Source organism: Haemaphysalis longicornis, unplaced genomic scaffold, assembly GCF_048455015.1.
Source record: "Haemaphysalis longicornis isolate Haplotype H1 unplaced genomic scaffold, Haemaphysalis longicornis Haplotype H1 scaffold_8, whole genome shotgun sequence".
NCBI classification, from domain to species: Eukaryota; Metazoa; Arthropoda; class Arachnida; order Ixodida; family Ixodidae; genus Haemaphysalis; species Haemaphysalis longicornis.
The window spans coordinates 90,173,359-90,189,843 of NW_027526445.1; the positions used below are offsets into that span (position 1 = coordinate 90,173,359).

Genomic DNA, 16,485 nt, shown 5'->3' on the forward strand with positions numbered 1-16,485 from the left:
TTATATAAGTTTAGTGAGATTTGAAATCCTAATAATAACAAAATGATTTTAGTTACTTTTTCAGTAGGGCCGCTTTTATCGCAAAACGAAATTGTAGAGCGTTAGAACCCGCAGCAAATGCAACATGTTCAGGAAGCAGTTATAAAAAATTCATGTTTCTTGGAAATTATTTACCCAAAGATATATATAATCCAAGATTGATAGCGATTTAACTGAAAATCCCATATTTATGTCATACGCGGCTGTGATCCCTGTCACAACGAGCATTGACGTTTTTTATCACACTAAAGGGCTTCGATAATCAGTCTTGTAGTGCGGCAATTATGTGCTGAGCACTGCTTGAAGCTCGTCTTAGGAGAAAAAATTCTAACGCAGCCCTCTCCAACTTTTTTAACATACGGTATTCTGCTTTTCCACAAGGATTAGACTTTTTAAGTTTTCCTTCCCAATTGCCCTTTTTTCGTCGTCCCTGGAGCGTAAAAACACAACAACAACTACTAACCAAAAATAACCCTTTTCTTATATTCGTTCATGACACACAACCTACAAATTAGGCCCCAAAAATCCTTCAAATGTGAGCAAAGTTGCCACAAATGCTCCCTCGAATACTAAAAAGAGGGCGGACGGCAGCTTTAGCAACAACATCGGGAGAAGTCATCTAATATACAAGAAATTTTGAACATTAAAAGAACGCCTTTTTGTCGTATCTCTTCTTTGAATTGAGGTTTGCCGCAATACTAAACGTACCTAACTCATCAAACAAAGCTCCCTTTCGCGGCTTCTTTTTATTGCGATATTTTAATACAGGCCACGAGTTCAGGGAAGCAGTGTGCAGCTGTTACCTGAATCCCTCCGAACACGGCTGTCATGTCCATTGCTAGTACTTTATTTTTTTGCCTGTTTCCCGGGATCACATCTTGTACGGAATATTTTTTTTTTCATACAACACACCTACCTACTCGGCAAGTGTTTCCGTTAGCTTCATTTGTGTGCCGAGCGAGTGCAACGGAAAGCACTGCCTAATCTAATTCCGTGCTGTTTTGCATCGTAAGGAGCATTGAAACGATCACCACAAGAGAGCAATCTGAAGCCCCGTCCTATAGTAGGTGGGTCACCTTTTCGCATTGTATAACGCTCTACGCGTATCTCTTGTCATTTGTGTAGGTTACTCTAGATGTTCGCAAACATTCTTTCCTGTGAAAAAGATCGCAAGTGACGATATACATGCTACGATAATCGGTTACAACGTGGGAACATCAAAAGAGCTTCTTCGCAGTATTATTACGGCTACAGGGTATCCATCATTGTGGGTCTCATAGTGCGACATCCGAGAATAATTTTCTTCGAGCACATAACGAAAAGCAATGATCAAGATTGTTAATTACCCTATTCTACAACTACCGGTTAATAAAACATTTTATACAACTGTGTAAATTAAACAGCGTCTAGAAGGCCTCATTGTTGAAATACAGGTGAAAACTAAGCACAAACAAGGATCTGGCTTTTTAATGTTTCTTGCAGACCCTAATTTTTTATGGCTTAACGGCGCGAGCAATATGTGTAATACTGCGGATTATATATAAATTACAATCTTATCTTTCGTTTCTCATGTATGCGGATAGTAAATGAATCCGCTTCCATCGCTATTGCATTTGTACTGCAGGTCGCTATTCCAAGTACGTTAGAGATGAGACGTCGGAAGCTTGATAATCTAATTCAGCAACATAAATTTACGCTTTCAATGCAGGTCCTACTTTTGTTTTCGGCCACACCGCTGGGATAGTCACAGAGATGTTAGAGCAATTCGTCCCTGATTTCTGATAACAGGCACCAAAGTATTATGTGCTTTCTTAGTGCATATTTGCGGCCCACATAATTGCGGAGACTGTAGTTTTGCAGTTTGAAACTTTTGCCTTTTCTCTCTTCGTTTCTTAAATTTCTAGCACCTCTCTACCTTTCTTTTACTAATTCTCATATTTGAAGTTCCGCATCTATCTTAATTATCTCAGCAGGTATTGGAATAGGTATGTGATGCGAGAATTCCCAATACCAAGCCGATTCATGAGTAAGACTTGTACCAGAATGAGAAAAATTATAAAACCAGGAACTAGAACGCCGATTTAAGCAGACGTGTTTTTCTAAGTATAGTACTAGAGGACGAGCGGTACCGGAATTGCGTTCTCCAATGTAGTACGTTGTCCGTTCAAGAAAACCTACTTACAAGTCAAATCGACTATTCTAATTGCATCTAATATTATAAATCTCACATGCACACAATACAGTTACTGACAATAATCCTACGCCATAGCTACACTCTACAAAAAAATCTCTCCTAATTTTAAGAGGTCTTCCTTATCACCAGACGACAGCAACGACGTAACCCGGGCAAGTTGTAAAGCCCACAATACCGCATGTCAACTCCGCGAGCTTGCTCAACAGCTGTGCGCCCTGCCACGTTTGCTTTGCAGCGGCTGGTCCTCGACGATTGGTCGGCGGAGAAATGCAATCAAAAGTACGGTAATGCGGCTCCTGAAAAATAGATTGTTTACATGCTTATTCAGGAACTGAAACTGTAACGTTTTTCTTCTATGGACTGTTCACTGCAAATAGTTGCACTCTGCGAAATTAGATGGCGTGAACACTGTACTTACCACGAGCAGCCTGAAAGGGCCTGGAACCAAATAATTCAGCCGTTGACGGCCATGATGCGCACCAAGTTGCGTTATTATAAAAATTGGGAAGGAAGGTAAAGTCCACAATTTCGTATTCACGTCCTTGTCGAACACACATTTACCCCTTTAGAATCTATACAAAGGGTTGGCCGCAGCGTTTCAGTGCACGAAAACGAGAATGCCCCGTCGCACTGTCACTACTCACGTGATTCGACCATTCGCTCCAGATAATTTGGATTCCTCCCGTAACCCAATAAGGCCCGCAATTTGATTCAGCTATATGAACAAGAGTGTGGAAAAGCAGGAAAAACATGTTTGGGTAATCCATTGTTGCTCAGGCTAACGATATGCTGGTTTCCCAAAAAAGGGACATGGATTCGTAAACAACTTTCCATCTTGCCTCAGATGGCCCCTAGCAAGCATTATCAGTGTACAGTGGGTTCAATCTACATAGGAGTATTCCCTTAAGGGCCAGTAATTCGCGGAATATGAAATTCCTGTACGAGATCCAGTTTAAACCATTTCGCGGGGAACCTGTACTTTCTCAGTGTGGGGCGTCTGGCAGTGTAATGAATCCAATCTTCGTAGGCAAAGGTGTGTGACGATTGTTAAGTGAAGCATTTCGTCACGGGAGTTTAACTCGCGTGCTAGCTCTTTAAGTGTCACAATAGAACTAGGGACCTAGATTGCCCCATACCATAAACGCTGCCGAAAATTCTAGGTTCGTAACCTCGACTCAATTAATAAATCTTGCACATTGATAATTTTACATCTACATTCAGTGTGGCTGTACGGTTGCGACATGTCTAGGAAAGCTTGATCTGGTTTGCAAAAGCGTTCAGGTATTCCGGCACAAAAATATTTATTCGTTCAGCAAATGGCTAATCGCATGCCTGGTATTACACCTACAAAATCAATTGGGAATATTTCAAGACTAATAAACAGGATTTAGCTGGTACAAACCACCTTTAAATAAACAATATTTGTGTGCATGACGCACGATATTGAAGAGGTGTTGGCTTTCATTCTTGGAGACTCTCCTTCAACAGAAAGCCACTCTTGAGAAAATTGTGAAACAATTATGTTGCTCACGTGAAAGGATTGCACTTTGTAACGCTACGCGTAGCACTAAAACACCAGTTTTTGTTGAAGGGGCACATGTATTTTGTTTATAGCAGATTTATTTATTTATCTATTTACAGATACGTTACAGGCCCTTGGCGAGGGCATTGAGTAAGCGGGGCTAACAAAGGCATGAGTACAAATTTAACAAATACCACAAGTAACTGCGTAAAAAGAGCCAGGAAGCAAGCGCGAAACATAACATTGAAACTAGAACTAAATATCTATAAGTGAAACATGACATATAATCACCGAACCACATAAAGTCAAGTCACGGCACATAGCATTAGAAAAACTATACAATATCTGTAACTGGCCGTGACAAAACAATGTAGCATAACAAACAGGAAATGTCATAGCATCGCTTACAGGAAATCTGAACAGATTGTTTAGATAGCGTTTTACAAACAAAAATGAACCAAGAAAGATCAGTGGGCAGAATGAATAGCAAAAGAACTTGCGCAGAGCACAAAAAATACCATATACAATCAAGAACAAAGTACTAAGATCTTAAGTTATCAACTGAAGTGCAAGACCGATTTGTTGCGGAAGCAAACTGGGTTGGGGTCTAATACCAAGTTATCGGGAAGATCACTCTACAACGTGATGGCTCGAGGCAATGCGGATGCGCTAAAAAAGTTTGTTTTACCATACATGCGCGAAAAGCTTAGCTGGTTGTGTAGTCTAGTTGATAAGTAGGAGGGTAGTTCAATAGGAAGTCTGGTCATTTTAGTACTATTTACGTATTTATGAAAGAGGCATACAAGAGATATATTGCGGCGAGTGGCTAATGATTACTTGTTGTGCTTGTTGTGTGCTAAAGATTGGTTGTTGTGCTACTACAAAACGCCATTTGTCAAGCACAGAAACAACCACCCTTACGTTACTCAATTCTTCCTCACCAGCCCACATTGTCTATTTGGCTAGGCACATACCCGAGGGGTTTTTATGTACGGTTCCTACGGCAAATGACACGTGATCTCCACCTAACCTGTATTAGATTCACACGTGGCGAGATAAACGTGCTCTCTGAAAACTTATCAAGGACGTTGCACAAACACAGCCGTTTGGAAGACAGGGATGCAGCGTTGAGAGCAGAAGATGCTTCGTCACCAGTGTTTGTGTTCGACTGTCACTCTCGTGTTCTACGTAGGTTATTGCAGCTCGAAACGGGCGCTGCGATGCCGATTTCTTATGGACGCAGCGAGAATGTAAATTTTTGTTCTGGTCTCCATAGGAGAAAGTTTTCCCACTGCTGGGACGAGAAATCTCCGAAATTACCGAAAGATTGTGCTACGTTATCACAACTCGCCATTAAAATGTTACTTACGAGAAGGTGGGCGCTTCCTGCAACAACTGTAAGTATTTCGAAATACTAGGGTCATTCTTGAGCTTCTTAAACACTGTTCTCACCAAAATCACAAAAAGGACCTCAACTCCAAGCCTATACCTCGGAGCTGCATTAAAAGATCAACAGCAAATCATGCTTCAAATACATGGCGCGCGAGCAGTGGAACCAGGAAAAGTTTAACTCAGTTGACCAAACCTGCACAGTGTTTATTTTGGCAGAAGCAGAACGGGAGGAGAAGAGCATGAGAAGTGGCCTGGGATAAAAGATATTCATTTATTTCGGAAAGGAGGCAGAAGACTATCGTCTTTCGCCGACAACTGACACGACGTTAGCAGAAACTCAGCTACTTTTTATATGTTTGGCACCCATAGCTTGGATGATGTATTTCCAGGACGAGCAAAAGACGCTGCGGCTATCATCGAAAAAGGACGTTGCTGGGGTGCAAAAGTTCCTGAACAGAAGAGCAATATGTCCGGTGACCTGAAGGACGTCGTGAATGATGCGATCGAGCGCCAGTCTGACGACCTGGCACAGCTGAGTTCATTTTTGTGGTCTCACCCGGAACTGGCCCTCAAAGAGAAGCAAGCACACGAACTGCTGACTGGCTTCCTAGAGCGTCACGGCTTCCGCGTGGAGCGCGGCTACCTGCTCGAGACCGCATTCAAGGCAGAATTTCACGCCCCAGAAGGGTCGAATGGTAGGTTCTGCATTGTATGTGAAATGGACTGTCGCGAAAATTTTTATGCTTTCTGGTACATCATTACACAACACCTATTGGGGATGTGGGCGGGGAAGATGGGAACAAGATCGGAAGAGCGATTTTGCGAAGCATTATAGTGAGCGGATCACTACGAGCAACATCGTCGGCTTCAAATTGACTCGTTTTTGTAATTTTTTCGAAACATTCACCAGCTTGGGTATCATATGGGCTGGGTTTTTCGAACGAGAAATAAAAAAGGCCCAAAATTTGCTAATGTTTTTCCTTAACGAAGGTGTATTTTGTTAGTCGAAGTCAGCGTAGTCTCGGGTAGGCTTGCCAAATTAGTGTAAACGTAGACTGAAGACTACGTAGATGGAACGTCTGCGTAAACTACGTACGATGAAGAGAAGACTTAACATAAAATTCCCAGAGCACATTCAATCAAATTCAATGTATGAACATTTTAAAAAACTTTTGAGCGTATCCATTTTTGGTTTCAATAAACAAATACAGTATACACACGTCAGACATAACGGAAACTATTGCAACAGCTCGTACAGCAGGATCCGCCAGCGGGCGCCGGTCTAAACGATGCTTCTAGTTTCAATTGGCTCTTGATTAGCTCAGCAAAACCTCACAACTTCACCCGACTCCCCACTAGACCCACCAAACCAAAAAGGGGTGCAGCAAATGTAGTATGTACCGCTTCTAGTGGAACCCTCACAGCATAATTGTTTGAAAGCGCACCTAGGGGCAAGCTCAGCACGCGCAAACGTCACACGTGGTATGACGGTAGTGGAAGTAAGCCGCTGGATTCATTTGCTGGTCTTTGTTTTAGATACGACGCATCTCTTTCACTCGCCTTGTCCCTCCGGCGTCGTCCGGCGTTGTCCGCATCCATCCCCCATTCTCCTCGCCGCGCCAGCTGCGCGCTAGCGCCGCTATCACCGCAGCTCCATCTGCGTGTTAGCGCTCGCCGGCGCTCGCTCCGTCGCCGTGCCAGCTGTGCGTGGGTGCGGGTTAGCGCGCAGCTTGCGCTCGATTAACACATGCGCATGCGTTGCTATGCGCTGCTCTCTCTCATTCCGCTGCATATAAACGCGGTAACTGCGCCGCTCCGCTCAGTCGTTCCGCCGCCGCTCCGCCGATGACATCCTCCGATGACCACCGGGGATTTGAATGGAGACTAACAGGTCTGCTACCGCGATGGTCGGCGCAACCGTAACAAGCACCGGCCACCCCGATAAAATATACACCATCTTCCCGCGAGGGGAACCATGAGGTACATGCGACGCATCGGGGGTGAACATGCTGCGTGAAATATGGACACACAACAACAATGGACACGCCAACATAGCGGAAACGCAACGGAAATTCCCGATGCGTCGCATCTACCCCATGGTTCCCCTCGCGGGAAGATGGTGAAAATTTTTAGGTTAAAAATGTTCCGCAAAAGAATGCGCCATTTCCGAACATTGGGGTTTTCATTTCCAGACCTCTTTTGTATCTTTCCTAACGTGTTTTTCACAAAGTGAAATAAAAAAACTTGAACTTGACGATTATTGCGAATTTTTTGGCAGGTTCAATGTGTAAGAAAACGGTTTTGAAAAAATTCATGTTTTTTATATATTTAAACTTCTGCTTTAGCTTCTAGCTTGACGTCTTTTTTATACCACATAAAAACAAACAATACTTTTCAAACCCAGCCACGTTGAGGGTAATGCTGAAAGTAAAATCTCTTCCCAGATTGAGACACCATTGAGTGTATTTGCGCCCCCGTAACGTCATACTATTTGCTGTTCCAGGTCATATCCATTTAATTAATAATGCACCGCGCTTAAGAACTGAGAAGTATACAATCATTAGTGGAGTATATTGTGTGAAAGATCAACAGTGGTTCTTTCTCGCAATCCTCATTATTTTTATAGCATACTATCATCATCTGAGCGCATATCTGCCTGTTATACTTGTTCCGTAATCAAACTTTGTTATGGGTCATCGTGTTTTTTTTTTAAATTGACGTCGGTGCAGTGTACAAGCGTTTTGCTACGGGGATTCACCGCCAGCAAAGTAGAAAACAAAGTTCAGAGTTTTACCATGTCTTCAACTATATTGAAAATGTCCGGGGTAGCTAATATTGCGGATAGAAGTCACCACAAATTACTTATAATGCATAACCCTGCAATAAAAGGAACGTATCGGCTTCAAGTGGCAAGCTACCCTCACTACAACGCCATGAAAAGCTTAACGTGTCTATATTGAAATAAAGCGTGGTTACATTATATTCTGAAGCGTATATTATATTAGGTACGCTTCTTTGGACGCTTGAAGTATGGTTCTTTAGCCAGGAATTTTCAGTGCGTGTGAGATGTTGCGCAGGGCCCTGCATCGCGTTGCTGTGTGAGTACGACGCACTTCCAGACATTGGCCATGGCTGCGGTCACAACCTCATTGCGGAGGCTTCCATTGGAGCCGCCCTGGCTGTCAAGGAGGCAATGACGAAATGCAATCGCACACACGGGAAGGCAAGCGCCTTCAACAATCTTTTGTTGTTAGTGTAACATGCAGTGTTGTTTGGGCAAATTTTTACTTCCCTATATGACATCACCAGAATTTTTTATCGCTTCATGAATCAGTGTTACTTTGGCACAGTATTGCCTATTGTTGGCAGGTTAAGTAAAAGCTAGCGCAGGTGGCTTGATTGAACAGACGAGATGCGATGTACGTATACTGCCGTGGCCCTTGCTCTCCATTGTGTAATCCTTGTGCAGCACCGAAATGCGTACTTTTACGCGGGCTCAATTTTAAACCACTCCTGCGCGGTATACGTACTACCATATTGATGCCTCTGCCACGTGCCAAGTCAACCTACTGAATTTTCGGCTTATTTGGCGTGTTTGTGTTATGTCACCTTCAAAAGAGCCCGTAAAACCTCCTTTTCATGTCCGAAAGTAATGTGGTGTGAAAGCTGTATTATACACCCCAAGGGGGTCAACACCCCTCCAATTCAGTGTCATCATCATCATCATCATCATCATCATCATCATCATCATCACCAGCCTATCTAAGACCACTGCAGGGCAAAGGCCTCTCCGATTATTGTCCAATTACCCCCGTCCTGTGACAACTGTGACCAATATATTCCTGCAGACTTCTTGATCTCATCTGCCGATCAAACTTTCTGCCGCTCCCTGTACGCTTGCCTTCTCTAGGGATCCACTCTGTTACCCTTAATGACCAACGCTTATCTTGCCTTCGCATTACATGCCCTGCCCACGTAAATTTCTTCTTCTTGATTTCTACTAGTACGCCCTTTACACGCGTTTGTTCCCTCACCCACTCCGCTCTCTTCTTGTCCCTTAGCGTTACCCCTATCATTTTGCGCAGCGTTGCCCTCTGAGTCGTTTTCAATTTAAGTTGAACCCCCTTAGTATGATCATCACCACGTGCTTTGCCCCCTTCCATTTCTTTCAAAGCCTTCCTTACTTCTTCGGTTGTTACTGGTGGGACGTCTATCTCCTCTGAACTACTTTCTCATTCGGCATTATCCTGGATGTCCTGGCTACTGTACAGATCCCTACAGAACTCCTCGGCCACTGTGACTATGTTATCCCTATTTGTGATGGCATTACCTTGCTTGTCTTTAAGTACAAACATCTGATTTCTTCCCACGCCAAGACGCCTCTTTACTGGTTTCAGGCTCTCTCTGTTCTTTGCAGCGTATTCGATCCTCTCCATATTATATTGCCGTATGTCAGCTGTCTTACGTTTATTGATTAACTTTGAAAGCTCCGTTGGTTTTATTCTGTCAGTTGGGATGGAGATTGTCATTTCTTAATTAGATCTTTCATCTCCTGGAAAGTTTACCAGTATCCTATCAAGCCATCGTGCCCCCGACTTCTACTGCACACTCCGTGATAATGCGTGTAAGGTTGTAGCTGGCTTCCTGTGTCGTAAGCTCGGCTTCCTCGGTAAGAGCTTAATATCGGTTCTGCAGTGCGATCCTGAATTCTTCTAAATTACGCCTTACTATTAGCTCATTAAACGGCTACTATCGTACTATCTTGTTACGGTCCCTCCTCAAATCTAGCTTACTTACAGATCTTACCATACGGTGGGGACTACACCTTTCCCTTCCGAGCTTTTCCACATCCTTGACGACGCCAGGGTTATCGCATATGAGGTGTATTTCATTTCTATGGTCCCAATTCGGGCTCCTCCACGTCAACTTCCGGCTCTCCCGTTTACAGAAGGTATTCATTATGCGTAGGTTATTCCGTTCTGCAAACTCAACTAGTAGGTCCCCCCTGCTATTTCTACAGCCCAGACCATAGTTCCCAACTGCCTTGTGTCCAGGCTGATTCTTGCCTTGTTTAGCATTGAAATCCCCCATAAAAACGGTATACTGTGTTTTTACTTTAGCCATTGCCGATTCCACATCTTCATAGAAATGTTCCACTACCTGGTCGTCGTGGCTGGATGTGGGGGCATAGCCCTGTACCACTTTGAGCTTGTACCTCTTATTGAGCCTAATTACAAGACCTGCTGCCCTTTCGTTAGTGCTATAGTATTGTTCTATTTTGCCAACTAAGCTTTTATTGAATACAAATCCCACTCCCAGTTCTCTTCTGTCCACTAGACCACGGTAACGTAGGACGTGTCCATTTTAAAGCAAAGCTTTTTACCTCTACCCCCCAAGGGTTCTTTCGCGACCATTGTTGTCAACAGAAAACTCCAGCAAACAAATAAAAGAAGTGACTGGCGCCATCAGGAATTGAGCTTGGAACTAATAGCGTTACATTGCGAGAGCTCGTAGTTTTACCGATTCAGCTACGAGCGCACGCGGAGACGGGAAGACAGGTGGGGCACTCACCAAGCACGTCTCTGTGTTTACCACCTGCATTCTTGCTGAATGCCACGTGGTATCGTCACGCGACCTTTCGCGCCGCTGTGCGCTTCGCCCACGGTAGGTGTAGCAGCCGTGCGAGTGCCTTGCGCATGCGCAAAGAGTTACAGAAATTAAACCATGCTCACACAAACCCATGCCATCCGTCTTCTAGAACGCCAATGTGCTAAAGCCTATGACCTCCAGTATTCAGCACAAAAATCAGAGATACTTGTCTTCTGCCCTCATGGCAAACGCCACATCATGGAAGATATTCAACTACTCCTTGACGACGAGGCCATCATTCCAAGCCCAAGCATCAAGATCCTGGGCCTACATCTCCAAGCCAACACCAAGAGTGACGCATCCTTGCAGCACTTCATATACAGCATCAATAAAATCATACACATGATCAGGCGAGTTTCCACCAAGGAATGACGCGTGAAGGAAGCCGATACCTTTCGATTAATTCAAGCTTTTGTACTCTCCAGAATCACTTGCGTTAACCCCAGTCTTCTGCTCAGCAGTGATAACATAAAGATGCTGAAATAGTGATTATTAAGGCGGTTGAGCTGGCCATTTGTCTTCCCATGAGTGCGTCCACGAAGAGGATTCTTAGGATGGGGGCCCACAACACGGTGTAAGAGCTTATAGAGGGCCATCTTTCTAACCAGAAGCTCCGATTAAGCAGACCTGCGGCGGGTCGCCGCTTCCTTCCCATGATTGGCTGGGCAGCACAGAATGTCACACCGCGTGATGTACTCTCGGACTCTTGGCGACAAGAACGAACGAGACTCCCTTTTGCATGGAAATATGAACCCTTCACACAAGGGTCGCTGACAAGCACGGACTCAAGCGGTCAACACCACCCTTGGTGGGGATTATGCAGTTATCTACACAGACGCTTCCCAACATTGAGGGACCATCCAGAACCAACCTCCTTGCGTGTGCCTCACTCAAGACCGAAGACATGACGGCAGCAGAAGAGGCAACCAACGCTTTGGCTCTTACTGAAACAGGGGTTCGAAAAGGTAGTCACCGATTCCTAACAATCTTATCGCAATTACCAGTCCGGGTGGGTATCCCGCGCATTGCGTGCGCTAAACACCTACTTCCCCAACCGATTTCATTCAGCTCATCGGGACGGCCACTCACGCTACCATGGAGCGCAACAAATACTTCCACCAACAAGCCAGCGCTTTTACCCCCCAGGCTATGGAGCTGCACGAAAACAGTCACCCGCTTGTTACGTTCAGGGACATAACCCAGAATAATCGCCTTCAGAGAGACCCTATCCTCGCCTTACCCTGACATTTCCAGAGAACAAAAAACAACCCTACGGCTCATACAATGCGGCTCCTTCCCACACCCGACGCGTCTTCACTTAATGCACCCGAATCGCTGCGACGCTGAATGTTAATTTTGTTCAGAAGTAGGAACACTCCGCGACATATTAAGGGTCTGGGACTTTAGACCTGAGCACCCTCCTCTCTTCCCGTCAACTACCCAAACAAGTGCAATGGGAGAGGCCACTGTCTAGTCACTCTCTGCCTACCCAGCTTCAGCTGGTAGACAGAGCACGGGCGGCGTGATGTGCATATGGGTTCCAGTGACAGAACCACTGCCCTGCGCCGCCCGGTGGGCCGTTCAGAAATCTGAATAGAAGTATTTCCTCCTCTTATTCTTCCTCCGACTCCTCTGTCTCTGCTGCCGAGCTCGTTGCCTCCGTCAGTGGTGGCAGAAACGGAGAAGAGAAGCCGTGTAACATCGGGTTTGAGCTTCCTTGAATTTCATTAAAAAAGTTCCCTCTCATGTGCTACACCAATACAACTCAACCAACCACCGTTCATGCATCAGGCAATAATTTACCTTAAGCAAAAAATATTCCTTTGACGTAAAAAGGGGGTGGTTTAGTGCATTAAATCTGTCTGTGGTTTTCTATTTGTAGAGCCACGTAGGTGAATTTAGGTGACGTCGAATGTGTAATCGTTGTGGGTGCCGGTTATAGCTTTTCTTTCCAACCACATTCGCCGGGTGGATTGGCGCGTTTTTTTTTTCAGCACCGTAAGGGCTTCCCCTGTCCTCCTAACCTCACTAAGCCCTATGTCATCCCATTTAATGCCCTTTAGTTCCTCGAGAAACACGTCTAGACTCGCTTCACTAGATAAGGTTCTCGTGTTAACCGTTGCCAGGTTCAGATTCCAATGGCGGCCTGACCGGATCCAGGTATTCTTATCACCTTCTACTGCGTCACAGGTCTGACCGCCGCCATGGTTAATTGCTTCGCAGCCACTGGAGACTGAGGGCCGTGGGTTAATTGGCGTATTCATGGGAGGTTGTGGCCGTTACTACACAAGGGCGGCCAGTCCTGCTCTGGTGAGGGAGTGCGTTACCGGCAATGGTCGCCAGGGTCTTGCCGCCCCCCCAGCCCCAATGTGGAATTCCGTGAACGCGCGGATTTTTTTCCCCTGTGGGAATCGTCCGGCACCGGGATTTGAACCACGGTCTTTCTGGACGCGAGGCGGGTGCTCCACCTCTACGCCACTGCTGCACCGCAGGGAGGTGCAGCGGTGCCATCGACATGTAAATACACGGCGGGGTAGATACATGGCGCGGGATTAACGCGGCTCTAGAAGCTTCGAAGTTAGAATTTCTACACGGCTGGGCCGATGGCCCACAAAAAAAAAAAAAAAAAAGTTGTCCGGGGGCACATACCGCAACATTGTCCTCTACACTCACAGCTTATTTTCTTCCCGCGGTGGAGACTGAGATAGGTCCAGGAAGCCTTGCGAACGCGAATGGATTTCCTGCTTAATGAGTTGGCCTTTAAATACATGTCGGGGGATTAACGCGCCTCTGGAAGCTTCAAAGTTAGAATTCATACGCGGCGGTGCCAGTGGCCCAGTAAGAAACAGGAAAATAAAAAGTTATTGGGGGCACATACCGCACATTGTTCCCTGCACACGAAGCTTATTTTCTTCCCGCGGGGGAGACTTGGATGGGTCGAGGGAGCTTTGCGAACGCGAATTGTTTTGCTGCTTTCCCAGTTGGCCTTTAAATACACGTCGGGGGATTACCGCGGCTCCGGAATCTTCGAAGTTAGAATTCCTACGCGGCGGGGCCAGTGGCCAACTAAGAAAGAAAAAAATAAAAAAGTTCCCCGTGGGCAGATACCAAAACATTGTTCTCTACACACGCAGCTTATTTTCTTCCGGTGGCGGAAACTAAAATAGGTCCAGAGAGCCTACGGCGATTGATCTGCTTCTAAAAAAAACCGCGCCAATCCACCTTGTTTAGGCGATTGGAAAGCGAAGCTGTAAACGACACCCGCAACGATTACCCATGCGACGCCAATTGAATTCACAAAAGTGGCTCTGCAAAAAGTGAAACCAGATTAAGTTGAAATGCCCTTAAACACACCTTTTATTACTTCCGAGAGCTACTCTTTGCTAAGGTTAAACGATCCACGAATGGTGGTTTGTTGAGTTTCATTGGCGAAGCACATGGGTGAATACTGTTTTTATACATTAAAGGAAGCTCATACTCGATGTTAGGCGATATCGCTTCTTCTCCGCCTCTGCCGCTTCGGAAGGGGGCGACGAGTTCGGTGGCAGAGACGGAGAAGTGAAATGCCATGCGTTGGTGTGAACTTCCTTTGTTTTTTACTTACTCCTAACGCATGCAGAAGACCCGCACACGGCCGCTACACGTGCCGTGGGCGTAGGGCACAGGGCGTGTTGTCACGTAACGTAATCACTTAACATTCAGGGAGAACACAGGTGGTAAATTTGCAGATATGCTCGGTGAGCGCACCGCCTGTCTCCCCTGTCTCCACGTGCCATCGTAGCTCAATTGGTACGTCAGTGGGCTCTTGCCCCGTTTCTCTATACGTTCCAGGTTCGATTCCTTACGGGGCCATTACTTCTTTTATTCGTTCGGGGGGGGGGGTTCTGTTGACACCAAAGGTCGCGACAGAACCCTTGGGGGTAGAGGTGCCAAATCTTCGCTTGGAAATGTATCAAGTTAGGTAAATTGTCCGACTTTAAAGAAAGGAACCAGATATTAGACTCTGCTTGGAGAACTAAAGCATGTAAGTATTCGGGTGTGAATAAGCTATACCTTAGACAAGCAAAAAAGACAGAACCACAGCGAGTTGTCCTGTATTTCTCGTATTTATTTGTGTATGTGCAAGCTGCTTGCTATGCGAATATGGGTGAACTCGCACATTGTGAGCTTCTTGTTGGCCTGAGCGGGCCGAAAGGGGATTGAGGAAATGACCCATCCAAACGCCACAGAAGGGTTCGCAGAGTCCACGATGGAGACACCGCGACGGGTTTGACTCACCGACAAAGGGGATGACAGACTCCAAGGGGCCTGGATGAACCGAGAGATTTATTGACCGAGTGTTACAGCGCATATTGGATGGCCTCGACAGCGCTAAGAACTACACTGTATCTACGCGCGCATCAAGGCCCGGACTCAACGAGCTGAGGTGGCCGAGGCGACACGTGGGCTGCCGGCGAGGTTGGGCTATCCCTACCGCGCGCGTCCAATTGGGGTCAGGGGTCCCGCGCCGGACGAGTGGCGGCACGGGCGCGGGCGAGCCGCGTTGCCCCGCTTTGCTTTGCTTTGAAGTTCTTGGGGGGAGGAGAGCAGAAGGAGGAAAGGGGCCCGAAACTGTGTGACTGGCGGGTTGTCACAACATATCAGGCCCACCATTGCCCCGCGTTCCCTACACTCATGGAGGAAATAAAAGCATTCTTTCCTCCATGCCTACACTCTATCCTCCATCTCGTTTCCAAGCGCCAAACCCAGAAAGGCAAGAGACACCCGCAAAATGCGCGCTCCGCGCTTATAAGACGCGGGGTGAGAGGAGGCAGGTTCCAGGATGATGACGAGCGACAGCGGCGGCGGGGCAGTTGGGGCACGCCGGCACGTCGGCCGGTGAGGGGACGTCACATGCGGCGCGGGGAAGCGCGCTAGTTTGAAGTTCGCGCTCGCTGGAGGAGGAAATGAGGATACGAAGGATCCCCACGACATATCTCAACTCGCACATCTACAAGTCCCCTCCCCCTTATTTTGTGGTGTGGCACCATTAATGAAGCACTGTTTGTGAGATTTATTTGTTTAGTTGTCTGGAAACAACAGTGAAGATGCAGTAGGAGGGCACATGAATAAACAAATAAGCCTGCACAAGGAAACACAGCTTAATTATAAGACTTGAAGTAGTCTCTGTTTACGAGGAAGCAAACGTGATCGACTAAAATGAAAAGACGGAAAAAAGGAGCTAATTAAGAGAAAATCAATAACAGTAGATTAAGAATAGTACAGCCGCAGTGAACTTTTAAAGCTGTGAGGAACCCTTGAGAAAGAAATATTTACAATAACGTCCACAAAACCGGTTACGTATAGATTCTAGTACAAAATATAAAAAAAATTAAACGTAGCCTCACCTTTTTCGAAATATAAAAAAATACCTCCATACGCGCAGTTGAATCAAAAAAGATTCCTTTCAGTGCGTTGATCTTCATTCTCTGCGTCGAATTTTTTGGCGTAAGAACGCTGTGTAAAACGTGCTCGCGCATATCGAGGATATTTTTTTCCCTACCATATGATACCTGATTGCCATCTAGTATGTCAATGTAATAATCCAGTCAACTTAGTCCAATCTACCCGGGCAGAATCAGGCATAGAAGGCCCAGAAAGCTGTATAAATTCACTTATTGTTTGAGGGGTCATTCAGCGGGGTAATATA

The 16,485-nt window shown here is 45.9% G+C and overlaps 1 protein-coding gene across 1 annotated transcript in view; it reads left to right on the plus strand.

The window, feature by feature from the left end:
• The first annotated feature begins 973 nt into the window (after positions 1-973).
• Positions 974-16,485, plus strand: part of LOC144148785 (peptidase M20 domain-containing protein 2-like) — a 32,677-nt gene continuing 17,165 nt past the window's right edge. Inside the window, exons 1-3 of the mRNA XM_077680296.1 lie at positions 974-1,106; positions 5,537-5,842; positions 8,225-8,370. Coding sequence (XP_077536422.1) covers positions 5,614-5,842; positions 8,225-8,370 — 375 coding nt within the window. The 5' untranslated portion in view covers positions 974-1,106; positions 5,537-5,613. The remainder of the gene's footprint in view (positions 1,107-5,536; positions 5,843-8,224; positions 8,371-16,485) is intronic.